This window comes from Ptychodera flava, chromosome 10 (assembly GCF_041260155.1).
Source record: "Ptychodera flava strain L36383 chromosome 10, AS_Pfla_20210202, whole genome shotgun sequence".
Lineage (NCBI taxonomy): Eukaryota > Metazoa > Hemichordata > Enteropneusta > Ptychoderidae > Ptychodera > Ptychodera flava.
Window position 1 is genome coordinate 6,830,961 of NC_091937.1, and position 17,857 is coordinate 6,848,817.

The 17,857-nt window shown below is 38.4% G+C and overlaps 2 protein-coding genes across 2 annotated transcripts in view; one reads left to right on the top strand and one right to left on the bottom strand.

Moving 5' to 3' along the window:
• Nucleotides 1-655: 655 nt before the first annotated feature.
• LOC139141876 (kelch domain-containing protein 10-like) lies at nt 656-3,586 on the bottom strand. The gene has a single exon (XM_070711633.1). It carries the CDS (start codon nt 3,523-3,525, stop codon nt 2,155-2,157), a length of 1,371 nt encoding a protein of 456 aa, XP_070567734.1. The 5' UTR covers nt 3,526-3,586; the 3' UTR covers nt 656-2,154.
• Nucleotides 3,587-3,645: 59 nt separating this feature from the next.
• The window catches only part of LOC139141875 (sestrin-1-like), a 90,548-nt gene continuing 76,336 nt past the window's right edge, over nt 3,646-17,857 (top strand). The window contains exon 1 of the mRNA XM_070711630.1: nt 3,646-4,390. Within this exon, the coding sequence (XP_070567731.1) occupies nt 4,109-4,390 (282 nt within the window). The 5' untranslated portion in view covers nt 3,646-4,108. The remainder of the gene's footprint in view (nt 4,391-17,857) is intronic.

Sequence of the window (17,857 nt, forward strand, 5' to 3'; positions counted from 1 at the left end):
TGATGGGGAAGTGATACAGTTATTACTGTCTGGCAGAAAAGGTTAAGGGTTTACTATACAACTAAAACATGAATAACTTAAGCGTAGTTGACAAACTGATTGCTAGTGAAATGACTTGAAGCTCAATAGAAAACTGCCGTTGTTGGATGACACACAGAAAGAAAAATATCAACAGTTACAGCTACTGCACCTTTTTTGTCAATTCCTTTAGCACAGTGGAATCTGTCTTTGCAATGTTGCCTGGCAACCCAGTCTGTCCATTATAAGCCTTTTAAAACAATTGCAATTTTAATTTGATTAATAATTCTGGGGGACCACTTTTTATCCGCTGGTTGGGATCAACAAGGGCCCAGCATGGCCCCTTTTTTTGCCAATGGCCCCTTTTTTTCAAGGGAGTGGGCCCACGATGGCCCCTATTTTTGAAGTCCTAGATCAAACACTGGTATTCATAACCATAGCGTGCACTCAGCATAACAAGATAACCAACATTAAAACATAAATTGTACTGGTATTGCCATAAGGAATTTACAGAACATGACTGTCTGATTTGTGTTGCATCTACACATGTATTCAATATAGGTGTGTGCAAATACAAAAATTAATCTAAACGTCTTGAGGCAAGACTAATCAATCTTGTGCACCTGCTATTGTGGATGATATAACATTGAGATTTATTTTATTGTGTCTGATATACTGTTTTTTCTCAGTTGAGTTACATGACCTGTCATGACTTTAAATCTGCTGAAATGTGCATATTCAAATTCGTCAAGAAATTAGCAACCCCCCAAATACTGAATCACAAACTAGATTCTTGCACATATACATAATGAAATTCAAGGCTTTATAGATACCACTGTGATAACACTCCATAATCATGCCTTTTCTAATTATAAAGAAAAAATTATGGTAGTTTATCCTAAAATGTGGAAATACATTAATGCTTGTGTAGTGAGAGATAATAAATACATCCTGCGACCTGTACAAGATATTTGAATGAAAATGGTACGTCTTGAATGTGTGTTCTTTCTACTAGTAATCTGTCCACAATAATGCCTTTCTTTACTAATGATACAATATAGTTGGAAATGATTGGTCACATTCCGTCTTCTGCAATTGACTCAGTTAAAAAAAACATGGACTCCATCAACATTATTCTAATCTAATGTGTATGCTGGCTGATCGTAGCAAAGTGTAATGTTTTTTTGTTTTTAGCAGTCTGGTTTAAATCATATGTAGATGGACGCTCGGTTTTTTAAAGTTTCCACTATTTTTTGTTCCTTCATTTCTACTGTCCCTTCACTTTGCAGCGTCAGCACCAGCTGCAGTTACTGAGAAAATACACTGGACAAAGCACATGGTCTGAACAATTCAATCTCTACAAGTAATTTTACTTTCAATCTCCAAACGTGACTTCTATCAGATAGTCATATTTTTTAGTGTCACAGACATTTTACCCCCAGTGCTGATCCAGTATTTCCACTGCCTTAATTTGTTCATCATCAGAGCAGGGGATAGATGGATACCACTCTCCCCTGCACTAGCCAAACCATTTCAAATCTGAAACTATATCAATATGTGAATTACTCAAAACAGTGCACTATCAATGTCTCTCCACTGATAGCGAGTACTTTTGTAAACTGTCCAGCTACAAATCATTCTTGAAATATTAGATATCTATACTATAGAACCATTCAGACTATATACACATTTTAAAAGCTTATGTCTAACAATGAAATTGTTCAAGTAAGGCCCTATTTTCAAACTTTATACAAAGTCCATAGCTTTGCAATCAGTAATTGTCATCTTCTTTCCAACAACAAAGTTCATGCATCCCCTTAGCAAAAACAACTTACAATTTTGCTTTTCTAAAGCTTACAAATGGAATTTTATCAGTTGTACTTCTTGATGTCGTTGGATAAATTATTCCCTCTTCACCCTCTGCATTTAGAATCAAATACAAAACTGACTTTGGAATTGCGTTGGCTGGATCACAGCTCGTGTCAAATTCCTCTGAAAAGTTTGTGTGCTCAGTGATGGTGAAAGTTCTGAGAGCAAAATTTTCAGTGCTTTCTCAGAGAAAAATTCTTGCTGAACTGTTTTGGTGCTGAAAGGAGACAGCCTCATTCAAGCCTTTTACCTCTCAGGTAAATATTCTCATTCTAAGACACTCTTATCCCAGTGCAGCCTGTCAATAAACATTCTGGGGATACCAAGAGCCAATAGTTGTTCTTGGCTCATACTGCCAATTTGGGGGATGAAATGTAGAATATTATGCCAACAGGTTTCTTGCAGACTGGGTATGTACAGCCAAATTCTGTGCAGACCTGCAGTTCTCATGTTATTCTCTATGTTGCACACACCGCCAAAGACGTACATACATCCAGCTGGTGTCATAGCTGCAGCATGAAAGAACAAGGTATTCGGTAGGGTCACTGCTAGCCTGGTCCACTGCAGATCTGGAAGGGTCAATTTCCAAATATCGTCAAACACCTCATACCCATTATGGCCACCAGTGATAAAGACATCATTGTCTTTCTGTACACATGTGTGATACTTCCTCGGTGAGGGAAAGCCGTCGGGATGGTCCGGATCTCCATGGCTGTGCAAAATTTCCCATGTACTGGTGGCATAACTGAATGAATGGATTATGTCTAGAGGATAAACCTCTCGCCACAATGTTCCGCCACCAATGATGTACAATCTTTCTTCATCATTGACAATGTGATGTCTGTAGGATCCCGCTGCCAAGGGATACATGTCTTTCTCCTCCTCCTCATCATCACCAATGTCATCATCATTATTATCACCACCACCATCATCATCATTTCCCCCTGCTTCATCTTCATCATCGTTTTCAACATCCTCGCCATCTTTATCGGAAAACGCAGCCTGCTTCCTCATAGCCGATCTTGTTGTATTTTTCTTCAATTTTTCCTTTGTCGGGTCCCTCATTTTCTCCCAGACGAGCGATTGAAGGCTGACCCTGTGTAAGTCAGAATCGAAGAGAAAGGCGCCACTCGGGACGCGGCGACAGCCACCATACACATACAAATAATGGTTATGGACAAGAACCATGGCCTGTCCGTATTTTGCATGGGGTTTCTCTCCTGTACATGGCAAAGTTTTCCAAGTGTGTGTCCTCACATTAAATGTGTGCACCCGATTGTCACTCTCCGCACCAAACGGAAACCCCGAACCGCCGAATGTGATGATCATGTTTCCAGATAGTAACGATGACATTGATGCGGTCAGATAAGGACTGTGACCTCTCATGCTAACTTTGCTCCACAAGTTTAGAGAAATATTGTAACACCAGATCTCGTTAAATACCGGATTGTAGTTATCCCCTTCTTCCATGAGCATTATTTCCAACGGATCATAGAAAATGCCTCCTATCGAATACAAAAAACTGTTGTCTGCAACACAGCAATGACCACTTCGTTCATGTGGTCTGAAATCATCAGTGATAGGATTCTTCTTTGGTGACAACGTAACGATGTGGCCAACATTCATGGGCGCAGCCATTTTGCACTCTCTGACCTTTTGAACATCACGTCACTCCGTCTTCCACAAAGACTATCGTTTCAAATGAATCGATTGGTTAAATTTGGAGGTGTGTCACATCATGATAATTTATGCAAAATTATTCAACTGCTAAATATGCAAATTTTGAATGGCTAGTGTCGGCTGTTGAACAAGCTCTGCTTCTTTACACATGTAGCGTCTCGCTGTATACGTCTGTAAATGTTAGTAATTTGGCGACTTTTCACCCAGTTTCTAGCATAATCTTCGCTCTATATATGTCTTAATCACACCGTAAATCTCTCGTAGATTTTATACGGGAACTTGTAACTGTTTTGGACGGAACATCGGCATAAATACACTTCAGGTGTACGTACGTCTGCTCGCCGACGCGACTCGTGTGCAGACGCTCTGTGCAGGAGTTGATCGCGTCTCGTTTGCTATCTACATTGCAGTATTGGCGACCAATTTTGTCGCTTTAATGACTGAATAAGGAGTACACTTAGAGCCTACTGCATATTTTGTTTCGGAAACTGTAGATAGAGTACCGGTCAGTCCCAGCAAGAGGATCATTAGGACGTGTTTCATGGCCGGAGAAAATTCAGTGCCTCACGGAACGGAAACAGTACGATGGTTCATGAGCCTGTCAAGCCGAGAAGCGACAGCCCGAAGCCAAGCGTTAGATCAAATTTCGTCCCAAATTGAGACCCTATTGGAGCCCACATCTCCACAGGACACTGATGAAGGAAACAAATCCGCAGCCGGTAACAACATTGTTGAATTTATGGCCCATTTACTAAAGCTTTCATCACAGTGCCCGTTCGAAGATGTCCGGGAAAGGTGCTCGTCGCTGCTCAACGAATACAAGGTAAGCCCAAATAGCTCACGCTTGTATATTATAAATGTTCGTTGCCGGTTTTCAAGTGCTCTACAATATTAAGAAGGTCAGTGTCATATGTATACAGATTTATTAATGAACAGATTGAACATGTATAGAGTTTGGCCAGCGTTTGTTCGGTTGTCCTCCGATCCACACCAATGTGTGAATTAAGTCGGCGAGGCGTGCTGCACATCCTGTCCCACTGACATGCTTGGCTCGGATGCAATGTACTCTTCCGGTTTCAACTCTTTGGATGCCAACGTTCGGCAAATGTGCTGCATGTGCGTCATACTACGTGCGATATGGGCTGGGAAATATTCAGAGAAGCTTCCAGGTGATTGATTGTTTGCCAGCGGTTTTACAAAGACAGCCGAGGGTTCTGCGCTGTCAAGTGACTTCATGTGTCGTATGATGAAGCATTGACACTGGACAGTCTAACCGTTCCTTACTTACCGCGTCTGGCAGCTTTCTTTGTTTGAACTTTCACTCTCAAGCTTGATTTGACCTCTTTAATGTCATGTTTTCACGTTTGCCGAGCAATCAAACACATAATGGAACAATACAACACAATTATCTGTGAAGGTGACGTTCATGATAAAGTGTCTAACTTAAACTACATCATGTCACGTGGGCCTACCAGTAGTTTACGCGAATCACGACACAACGCGATGAAGCTATTATCAACATCGTAATGGTTGACCCCTCCGTCACCCCAGTTGACTAGTTGCCATAACTGGGCCACTAGGGCTTGAGTATTAGTTATGATGATGTGTTTATGTTTCAGTTGTAAAGTTATAATTTAGCGAATTGTTGACGGTGTGCTAGACGCCAGTAAGTAAAATTATATTTGCACTGTTCCCTGAGTAACTAGTAAGTCATTATTGGTAATTTCGCTTGTGCATAACAGTGTACGCACTAACGCTAGTCGTAGCTGTTTTTTTGAGGCCGAGTCTATTGACACCCGGGTGTCAATAGCCATATAGAGCTTCTCCTGGCTATTGACACCCGGGTGTCAATATAGCCAACCGTCACTCTATTTGGCTATTGACACCCCTCCCGTTTTTTTCGCCAGTCGGCCTCCAAATTCAACCAAACTTAGCTTAGTTATTCTTAACAACATATATTCTCAATAGAAATCCAAAAAATTCCTTCGAAAAAGCTTCTTTCGTCGTCATTTTGCGGTCCCATAGTGCTACTGCAGGCGGCCTATACCAATGGGTGTCAATAGCCAACCGGCCCTCTATTTGGCTATTGACACCCCTCCCGTTTTTTTCGCCAGTCGGCCTCCAAATTCAACCAAACTTAGCTTAGTTATTCTAAACAACATATATTCTCAATAGAAATCCAAAAAAATTCCTTCGAAAAAGCTTCTTTCGTCGTCATTTTGCGGTCCCATAGTGCTACTGCAGGCGGCCTATACCAATGGGTGTCAATAGCCAACCGGCCCTCTATTTGGCTATTGACACCCCTCCCGTTTTTTCGCCAGTCGGCCTCCAAATTCAACCAAACTTAGCTTAGTTATTCTAAACAACATATATTCTCAATAGAAATCCAAAAAATTCCTTCGAAAAAGCTTCTTTCGTCGTCATTTTGCGGTCCCATAGTGCTACTGCAGGCGGCCTATACCAATGGGTGTCAATAGCCAACCGGCCCTCTATTTGGCTATTGACACCCCTCCCGTTTTTTCGCCAGTCGGCCTCCAAATTCAACCAACTCAGCTTAGTTATTCTGAACAACATATAGGTCTACACCAATGGGCCATGTACAATAATCTACAGTATTTAAGTTTCATGATATCAAGTCTACTTCTCATAGTAGTGCAAACCAAGGTCACCAAGAATTGCTTCATTTGATGTATAGCTGCATGCTTTTAGGATGAATTTACCCACTAATCGTTGCATTCTTTGAAAACTTTCTAAGTATCAACATTTTTCCCGCATATTTTTGCTCTGACGTATAATATGATTCCATAATGTCAAATCATAATCAGTTCCTTTAATGTTTGCATGATTTCCAAAGATTGCTTTCATGGGAGGAAACAAACTGTCAAATTTTGATCTTATTTCCATAAAATGAGTATGGTGAGAGAGATTACGTGACATCCATTAGCCTAGATACTTATCACCAATGATGATTTATTTTTAACTTCATCGATCGTCCATCTTTGTATTTATCAGCTTTCCTCATTTACTATTAAAATATTAGACTTCTCTTCATTAATTGACATTTTCCATAGTTTACAATACTTATTAGCAATGCATAACATAGACTTCATTTGTTTTTCATTTGGTGCCATAAGGACTACATTATCAGCAAAAAAACAGGCCATTTATGAGTTCTGAATTAAAGTATACCCCAAGCAATGATTCATTAAGCAGCTTCTTGATTTTACTGATGTACAGTAGTACTGCAACTAAAATTGGGGCTTAAACACATCTTGCCTGACACCCTCATTTTGGTCAAAATTCTTTCAATGTCATCAAAAGACACTTTACTTTCAATATGACCGTATGTATGTTTTAATCACACGCCACAACTTCCCTTTGATTCCATTGTTCTACAATTTGTACCAACCCACCTCTCCAAAGCTGTCATAAGCTTTCCAAAAGTCTAAAAAAGCAAATGAAAATTTGATCATTGGTTCGCCCAATTTTCCAAAATCTTTGAATTTCACCAAAATATTTAATTCAACTAAATTTGTTACCTCTTTTTGTATGATTCTATTGTACATTTTTCCAATAATTTAGCTCAATAAAATACCTCTATAATTATTGAGATTTCTGGTGTCACCTTATTTATGTAGTGTTTAATATTTCCCCCCCTTCTTTCCTTCACCCACTTGTCTGTTTCCTGCTTGATTTCTTTCTTTCATTTATTGCCATTTTAAATTCTGTACAAAACCACGGTTCGGATAAAATTTTGTATTTGTTTCCTACCAAAAACATAATGGTAAACTATGATATTCTTCACATCATTGGTGCCTGCATGGATAATGAATGTTATCATAATCCCTCATGTAGACTGCCATATTCTGTACTAGCTCCATTTTTCACATCAGGAATGTATTGAAATAGTATGTATGATTGACAACGAATAAAACAGGAATGAGCTCACTGTAAAAAGGGAGTGTGTACTCACATTGTTAAACAGGGAAAATAGCTTTGAATAGCTTAGGGAACGGTGTGTCGATAGTTTTGATATAATTTGGAAGATGTAGGCAAACAATTGTACTGCACATCTCATTTTAAAATTCACAGTATTCGATGTTTAAGAAAAAACAATTTCATATGAAATATTTGTGGGAGCCTCTTTCAAATTTTTACATTCGATTTTACTTGCTTGCTTCAAGATATATACGATTTCATTGTCGGCCAATATTTCGTACAGTTTCTTCGTTCTGTTCAGTCGATTGTGTTAATATTCACCAAAATAGTAGAAAATGACATTTTGAAGCCCTGACATCGAAAAAGAATGATAATTATCCACCTTATCGATCACTTGTCGTCCTTATCAGTATGGCCAATAGACCTGCTTCAATACGCGATTTACTTGTCGGCCAATATTTCGTTCAGTTTCGTCAATTCAGTTCGGTCACTTGAGTAAATATTCACAAAATAGTAGAAAATGACATTTTCTAAACCAAAACATCGAAAAAGATTGGTTTTAATTCAACTTGTCGGTCACATGTCGGTCCTTAATAGTAAGGCCAAAAGACCTCCTTCAATACACGATTACTTGTCGGCCGATATTTTGTTCTCCTTCTTTAATGCCGCTGTCAATTGAGTAAATATTCACCAAAAAAGTAGAAAATGACATTTTAAACCAAAACATCGAAAAAGAATGGTTTTAATTCAACTTGTCGGTCACATGTCGGTCCTTAACAGTAAGGCCAAAAGACCTCCTTCAATACGCGATTACTTGTCGGCCGATATTTCGTTCTCCTTCTTTAATGCCGTTGTCAATTGCGTTTATATTCACCAAATAGTAGAAAATGACATTTTAAAACCAAAACATCGAAAAAGAATGGTTTTAATTGAACTTGTCGGTCACTTGTCGGTCCTTGTCGTTCTATAGTCGGTCCTTGTCGGTGTTTAGTATGTCCGCATGTGGTTCAAAGGTTCCGCAACTCGGGTCAAATGTTGTTCGACAAGCTTCGCCCGCGGATAAAAATTATTGACCCCGAGCTGTCGATATGATTCTACAACATTCAGACATTACACAGTTACTTTACCCCATTAAAGCTGTACCCACGACAGCAAAAAAGTGGGCATCAACTTGTCTGAAACAAGAAATGAACAACGTAGCTTAGCTCGGTTCTGAAGGTATTCGAGTAGGGTCGCGGGTCGAGGGGTGTCAATAGCCATATAGGGCAGCTTCTGGCTATTGACACCCGGGTGTCAATAGACACTAGTCGTAGCTGTTTTTTTGAGACAAGATGCTCATTTCGCGCAGTTTTGCGTGCAGGGTGTCACTAGATAAAGTCGTGTGACCCTATCACCAGTAAAACATGATACAGAGGGAAAAAACCTAGCCACTCGATCTCTGCAAATGTAGTTTGGTAAACCCTTGTTGAATACATACAGTTGAATTTTGCCTTGAATGATGCAACCTCCATTGATTTGCATAACAAGGAACCTATAGACTCAAACTATTGAATTTGTTGAAATCAAAAGCAAGTAGATGCGCATAAGAACTGTCTTTCCCCTTCTACAAACTTCATAATGGTGATGACTTTGGAGATCTACTCGTCAAAGCCCAGTGTTCAGAATCACATGGCAACTCCAAGGCCAAGGGCGGACCTCTTTGATGATTGACCAGCTGATTTATCATCTGCTCAAGTACTACCTGAGTAGCAGTGCAGTCATGACATTCTCTGTGATCTCATTCAGGCCAGGGCCAACCTTGCGTTGATCATTTCAGGCAAAGGGTTCGCGTGAGAGCAAGACCACAGTGGAAATGTTAGTCACATTATTACTGTGACATTCTGGATTACTTAAAATTGCAGTTAATTTTACTTCATATGTTGAGTATAGGCCAAGCATCTTGAATGCCAATAATGTTTTCATGTGACAATACCACACAATCACCCCTTTTGTATTTCGGTACATCTGCATGACAATGTTCTAAAATTAGCATACAACTGATAGGCCTTTGGTTCTTCTAAGGAATGAGAGTATTGTCTTTTGGATGAAATGACACTTCTCCTGTGCTTTATAATGTTTACAATATACTGTCAGCAGTCATTAGCATGTAACTGGCCTCCGAACTCTTCCTGAGGAAAGAAAGCACAATATTGTGTAACGTAATTTGCAACACTCTTTCCTTGATGTACATACCCTATGGTTACTATGAACCTGAGAGAGTTTGTAAACAAGTCAAAAATATTTTGCATGGTGTATTTCGCATTGCTAATACACATGGTGACGATTATAGTTGCATAGTTGCAAACTATAGACAGTAACTATCTGTTTCAAACAAATGAAATAGTGACAAAGAAAGATTGAATATTGTTCAGATGGGAAAGTTTGCCCATTACAAGCTATTTGAGTTCTCAAGGAAGTTTGGCAGGGTACCCTACCAATAACACCATTTAAAACATCAAGAACGTTATTATCTTTTACTTTTATATGGATTTTTATAAGACGTATATATTATTATTAAAGAGTTGTGAAATTAAAGTGAATTCATGTTAGACAATTGGTTTGTGTAAAAAGACATCTCTTAGATGGCACAATGCCAATCAAAAACCCTGTTCACAGTCTGGTAACGTATTTATTACACTTGATATCCAGAACATTACTTCAGAATATCTTGCGTATTCAGGGAACTAAATGTCAGATGTGATTTGACATGTATTACTAAGTAGTTTAACAAGGCTAGATTTGTCCTTTTCCAACACAAGGGATCTTCTAAGTGGAGTGGTGTGTTAGTGCACATGTTATATTCCACTTTTGTATTTGCAGAGTGTAAAGTTTAAAAATTACAATGCCGTAAAATTTCTGTGTAGAACAGAATTTCTGATATAACTCCAGATTTTTGTAAAAATCACTGCACTCTGAGTCTCATGATTCAATCATTGCTATACTATTTCTATAAATACTGTACAGTTCCTGAACATTGCCAAAACTTGAAGGTCAAGGAAAAGATTAAACTATACTGTGGCTTTCTGTAAATGATATACAGTAGTTTCTATCACAATCTTTGTAACACACAGCATAGATCCAATGGTCTATGCATACAATAAATCACTTTTCTGTATAGTATCAAAAGTCATGTGAAAAGCAGTTTGATGTGTGAAGTAAAGTCTGTCTCTCAAAGAAGATCTATTTGTTTAGCAAGAGAAAAATTTTAAATTGCTTGGAAAAGATCATCTCAGTTGAATTATTTTCCTAAATGTTATTTTAGCCTTTCCTTTCTCATCTCAGCAGCAAATAGGGGTGTAAATCTCAATCAGCAAATAGGAATGAAATGTCGCTGTTGTTGTAATTAATTTTTTTCCCCCAAAAAAACAAAGATTTTGAATTTGCATCGCATACTTTTCTGTATATGATGTTCTCTAAAGTTCACATCACGGACTGGAGCTTTGGCAACCATTTTGTTCATTAACGTAGACTTGTTTTCTGGAAATACTTAATTAATTTGTCCCGTGGCGTCCCTCTTCAAGCAAAGCCAGTGTAACAATGCATAGTCTTGTTGCTGTGAAGTGTATAATGCATCTAGCCAGGTACTATTTACAGAGATAACTGTAAAACAAACATGAACCCCAGACTCAAAGCACACTATTGCCATTACTATAGTAACACTACAGTGTGTATAGTTACCAATATGTTACATATTTGATATGTCACTGTCATTTACGGATAATTTTAACGCCAAGATGAAGTACAAAAACTTCAATACATGTAAATGATGAAACAATATTTATGATTGTCATTCTTGTTCAGAACTTGGCATCTGGGTGCCGTTACTGTGTACACCTGATCATTAAATTCAGGAGTGTACGACTATGTGACATTTGAGTACCTCATAAATTCATCGCAATCTTTTTCACATTTTTCAAAGAGATAATTATAAAGAATGCATTATAATAAATAGGAAGAAGATATCCATATGATGATATGCAGTGATAAAAGTGTAAATTTTTCTTACTTATATTTCCTAGGGGAAGTAGGAATGTACTGACCTAATGCCTCTGTGCAAATAATCTGGCTATTTCAGTCGTTCTTGTCATAGCTCATTATGTGGTAGGGTTTGTTGTACTTTGAGCCTTGTGATTCAGTGGGGAGCAAAATTTGCTAGCAAAGCTAAAAATGGTTGCAGAGTGTCCAATTTACTACATGTGCGACAGACCAGGGTGTGTCAGCAGACTGACCTACTGGCCAGTGATATGAATTCTTTATGTGGTTTATAATGTAAATGGCAAGGAATTTAACCTGTATACACCCAGTGGCAAGGACTATATAAACCTTGGTGAACAGTCTTTTGAACGTCTGTGGATGATGTATAGCAATTGGAGTTTCCATTTATTTGTGTTATCATATTTTTTTGGCTCCCAAAGCATAAAATGTAATCCTACTGATAATGCGGGCATTTCTCATGCTGTTTGACAGCATGAAATTATGATAATGCCTTTTTAACTTTTGCCTGTTTTGAGGGACTGCCATAGATAAGTTATTTTCGCAAGCACATTCCCCTTGCTGTTTACAAGTATTGGGCAACAAAAGTCAACAAAGAATTCACTGTCCTGAATGTTTGCATCATGCTGAATCCCCGTACTGCAGTTTATTGTAAATAATGTTTAGCTGCGGTCTCGTCATATTCCAGTTTTGCCATCATTTACTGGTCTGATACCATGTTGAGTTTTTCCAGGTGGTTAGTCCTTGACCTCAAACAACTCTGTTTACAGAAAACTGGATATTGCAGACTTTGCTTGTGCATTATACATAGATATGCAAAAATGATTTATCATGCAGGTCAAACTTGCGGTACTTTGATTCAAGCAAATCTCTAGCCACATGCACAGTCCATTCACTATTAGTGTCATGGTCCAACACACAGGAATGTCAGATTTTTCTTGGAACCTCAAAGGGCCAAGTAACAGTACACAGTACCCTTAGATGAGAGAGTAAAGGAGACTGCATATTTACAGTAAGAAAGTTTCCATAAGTGGGCTTTGTAGGCACATCACATTCAAGCTAACCCTGTATTCCCAAGAATATAGATCTTTACAAGTTATTCAATCTAACTATTTTGTTCATAACAATATTGTCCTACCTATGCTTTGAGATGAGAAGGTTGCAATCAAGACTTTTAGTTGTACTGATTGTTAAATGCTGTACAATTTTTATCACTTCTGCTGACAGAAGAAATGAAACATCTTGCATTGTTAATTTCAAGTGTTAGTGCTGTTTTCATCTTTTGTCATTTGTCTCCAAACTGAAAATGCAAATTTACAGGCGGTATACGAAATTCAAAGGACAATGACACTCTTTAGTTCGTAACAGTGGCCGATCAGTAAACCAGTTCGACAAATAATAGTCCAGTGACCGACTTGTGTGTAGTGTCAATCAGAACAGAGGAGAGGTATACATGTAGCCATGCCCTTTGTCTAGCCTTACCTTTCACATACAGTACAGCTATGTTTTGCATGACTTGGAAACTACCATCCAGGTAATACAATGGAAGCATTTGTCAGTAGACAGGTTGTAAAACAAAATCTCTGTCAGTAACTCACTAACTGTATAAAAGTGACCAAGCATTCATTTATCAATTCTTTTCTGATTTTCAAGGATTTGTAAGACAGGGAGTCCTCTGATGTTGACAGTTCATCCTGAAATACATTTTTGTCAATTTTGTGTCAACTGTGTTTTTTTTGTCATGATGTTTTCAATTTTCTTGCATTTATTGTATAAGTATTCAATAAAGGAGGAAAAAAACAGGAAAATTTTGCATTTCAGAAGATTTCCTGATTGAAAAATGCCTGTTTGATGTACTTGACCTACTGCCCTAGATTGCCAGCAGTTGATGTGAACGGCCAAACACTGGTCTATTAAACTGAAACCTTGGCAGTTCAGCATTCACAAGGATGTTTTGAGTGTAAAATGCGCACACGTGTGACATATAGAAAGTAATGTACAACATAAATGGAGTAGCTGAATTTGTAACAAACCATATCCAAATACACACAATATAATTTTAATGTAAATTTAATATAATACAACATTGTAATTACCAATTAGCCAAAGGAATTCCAAGCAATTATTGCAAAGACATTTCACAATGAGAATCAGATTTTAGGAATTAAAACATAATATCAATTATTCAAATGAAGTCTCTCATTGTTTGTTTGATGAAAATAAGTGCCTTCGTTGCTGTAGTGACATGTAAATTTCACCAAAGTTTTCACATGAAATCAGATCAGTGTAGCGCTGTCCTTGCCAAGCTCATTCCTAAACATCTTTCTTTTCACTGTGGTGGGATTATTTTTCATTAATTAGAACGGATGTTGAAGCCAAGCTTGAAGATACATGTAGCTTTAGTTCAGGATTTGATATGTTTGAAAGAAAGTGTGTTGCCATTTGAACTATGACCTCATGCAGTATGTTGGGACGTTTTATCAGTATGTTTGAACGTAAATCCATTTTATAAAACATGTCCTGGCCAAGCAAAGCCATATCACTTGTCAACGCTTCATGTTCAAATATGTTTATGCATTATACATTAGATGGTTACTCATTTACCCATAGGGTCACAACAAGACTTCTGTTCTATTCAGACACCATTATCATGCATACTAGTAGTTTCAGACTTGGGTAGCCTTCATGCAAGCTGTAACAAGTTGAAATCAGAAACAATTCTAAAGTCTCATTCATGGCTTAATCATCCCTTTAGTGGAAGCCTTTAGCAGGTCCACGTACAGCGTTCAAGCTAATAAGAGTTTCTGTTTTTTCTAATGAATAGACTAAAATGTCAGAATCTCAGTTTGAGAGTCAAAATATCATGTGATATAAACATATATACTTTGGTGACGTCTGCCACCAACATTCTCAACTATTTTCTGATAGAATTTACCAGTGAAATTTGGATAGCTCATTGCGTAGAAAATAGCTGCCTGGCTTATATTGTCATATTTTGTCTATGGTGTAAATGTCTGTCTCTGTGTACATTGCACCTACAGTACTGAGAATTTGTCTGTCCATTTCAGGTCAACTTGGTAAATTAAAGTTACCTCTTTTAGATTCAACAAATTTCCAGGAAACTTTTACTGATTTCAAGCTTATTTTGAATGTTTCTGGACTGAAAGATTCTGTTATACAGTACAGTCCACGCAGAACCTGTCATTGTGCTGGCATTTTGCGAGCACAATGCCAGCACTCTTAGCGCATTATGCCAGCACAATTGGGTGTGAAGTGCCAGCATTTTAAGTGCACTGTGCGAGCACTTTACGAGCACTGTGCCCGCACTGAACAAAATGTGCCCGCACAATGCGGGTATTGAACTCAAAAAATGTGCGCGCAGAGGTAGTTGTCGGTGACAACATTGTTACCCTTGCCTAACTGAAATAGCGGCGGCTGGGAGTAACTGAATAATCTTGAGTCCTAAACCAGCTCCAAACGCTCTTTGTTTGCCTAAGGCAAATCTAAAATCTTAGTCGTAAACAGGTCACAGTAAGATAATATCACATGCGTACAGTATGCGTAGAGCTCCGAAGAAATCTACCGGTACTTCAAACCACGGTCCCTCCGAGATCAAACTCTGCTGGACCTTGACACTAGACCTCTCACGGATCGTGGTATAAGGTTGAACACGGACGTGTTGACCGTGGTTAGACGTGCTTTATAATGTGAAAAATGGCAACAAGTGAACATTATTGTGGCCATTTACAATAAATAAAGTTCATGATACGTATTAGTAATATCACAGGCACAGACCACATTGTTATGCAATATGCCAGGGGAATTTTCTGAATGAATTCGTCCGTCATTTGCCGTAGAGTAGACATCGTACATGAGCTAAAGCATGATGGCGAAACCTGATACATAGAAGCACCAGATTGTAAACAATTTTATATTAGGGAGGGTGAAGAATAACAAGTTTTGAATTGTTGCCCGGCCAATTTGTTGTATTTGAAACAACGCATCCTTTTTACACAGGTAAGGAAACGAGAGCGACCAGGAAATAACCACTAGCATCGAAATAAAATTTGTTTTTGAAATCAACAGCTTGTATTTTTGTCCTGAACTTTTTACGATTACACGAACGACTTTGCTCTGGATCCGACTGTCTATAGTAGACACAGCAGTTAGCAATATCGAGTCACTATCGTATTAAAGTAAATGTCAGCGGTGATGTCGTGGTAAAATGCAAGTGTTTTTCATTGGCTTACTGATTTTCGTGCTAATTCTGCCGTGTTTGTCGCAAAAAAAATCAGACTGAAGTTTCGAACGTAGCCGAATCGGTGAACCATTTTGCTGAGATGCCAAGTCCGAGTTTTGTTTTGGACCGTGGTCCATGGATGTCACGTAAAAAATACATCCGCGGTCTGTCCGGTGCGTGTCCCTTTTCAAAAATATCTGAGCCATCACGCATGCACTGTGTTTAAAGAGGGTCAGTAGTACACTCTACGACTAAACCGGGCACTGAGATGCCAGAATGTGAAACGAGAAAACCCAGTTCCAAAATGACCTTTAGGTCGCGAAAGTATCCAGACTGCAAACTGCATGCCCTGTCCGATCGGGCATTTCCAAGCAAATATGGCTACCGCTAAGCCCGAATCTGCCTCTGTAGTCATCGTGTAAAATACAATTCTAGGTTTCGGTGAATTAAAGCAGGCGGCTTTATCCGACCGGGAAATATAACAACAGAAGTTCTAAACATTTATACAGGTCCTGTATTGTACTACGATGTACCGTCCCTCCACAGTTTGTAGAAAGTTAAAAGCATAACATTTTTTTGGAAAGTTATATCGATGCGATAGGGCCTACATACTAAAGAACTAAATCTGAGACTCTTTCTGTCAGTTTTGGGCTGCTGGTCTTCACAGCAACTTGCGTCTATCTGCTTTAGAAAACGTTAAACATTTTCGGGGTAGACTCGAGTCGATAGTGAACGTCCTTGGACCAGGACTGCGACCTTTGTTTCATGACGAGTCAAACATACATTGAAATGTAAATGCACCAAAATTTACAAATTGACGTGACTTGACTGAACTAATTTCGTGGTAAACATGTATTTGACGTTCAGAAGTGACAGATAAAAAACGTGAATAATTCCATTTTGTCGAATTGAAAGCCCTCTGTGGGACCGTGGTCCGACAAAGTCCCATGGGAGCATAATGCTTCGAGGAATTCGCCTGCTATTCTTGGAAACTGCTGGTTTCCATAGCGACCTTGCGACGTATAGACCATTGACTGTTGACCGATGCGGTCTTGTTCAATAAAACATTTTACATGCCGAACTTTCACTTTGAACCAAAGATTCGAGTCATATAAAATGATGGAAATAGCAAAAAATACCTCAAAAGTTGTCATTGTCGGTGTAAAAACGCACCATACATTTTCCCATACATACCAAGGCTATATACTGTCAACGTTATTCAATTCTGCAAACTCAAAAAGTCAAAGACGACGAACATGTACTTCAATAAATCGCATAACCGGTGGAGAAGTTCTCCGAATGGTGAAAATTGGTGTCATACATCTCCGCGTTAGAGCCCCGCCCAAAACTTTTTATTGCAGTTTTAATTAGGTATAATATTCAGACAATCGACGGTTCAGATTTTTTAATTTTTAGGGGGTGGAAATAAAAACATAATCTTTGAAATCCTTGTGTGAGTCTCATTTATTCCAAACTTTTACTCGTAATTCCTTCAAATTTGGTGGCCCTTAAAAGGCCAACTTGTTATGTGGCTCATTAACTTTATTTTCTTCTAGTTTTTGAATAGTCAAATGCATTGTCGACATTTAAAACTGCGTCAAACAATGATTTAATTGCAAATATTTTTAAATCGTACCGACTGCAACACGAACCTCGGAAAGTTAGAGAATTTTTTGGTGCTGATGTATCCGTGGATCAAGGCTGATACCAGCATGCGTTATTATCAAAAAATATCCAATGCCGGTACGTTAGTTTTTCTAAAAGTGGTGATTATATGTCTGCTTTACTTCAACACTAAAATGTCGACTTCTTTGACAAGTTGATGCGAGAAGCGACATCGTTCTTTCGTTACGACTACCAATTGCACTGAAGTTATGACTGAAGTTGGCAGTCGGGAAAGTGCCGCCAATGTTAACAGTACCCATGTTTCAGCGTGGTTGAGTTCATCTAAACAATAACCCAGTCGCAGATTCGAAACTTAAGTTCATGGATTTTTGATTCCCTCAAAAATTATTACGGAATTGTTTTGTACAAAAATTATATTTATTATTTTAAAAGTGTTTCCGAACATGATAGTAT

What these genes read in the sequence shown, in the direction of transcription:
- LOC139141876 (XM_070711633.1), bottom strand. Translation starts at nt 3,525, where the DNA reads ATGGCTGCGCCCATGAATGTTGGCCACATCGTTACGTTGTCACCAAAG.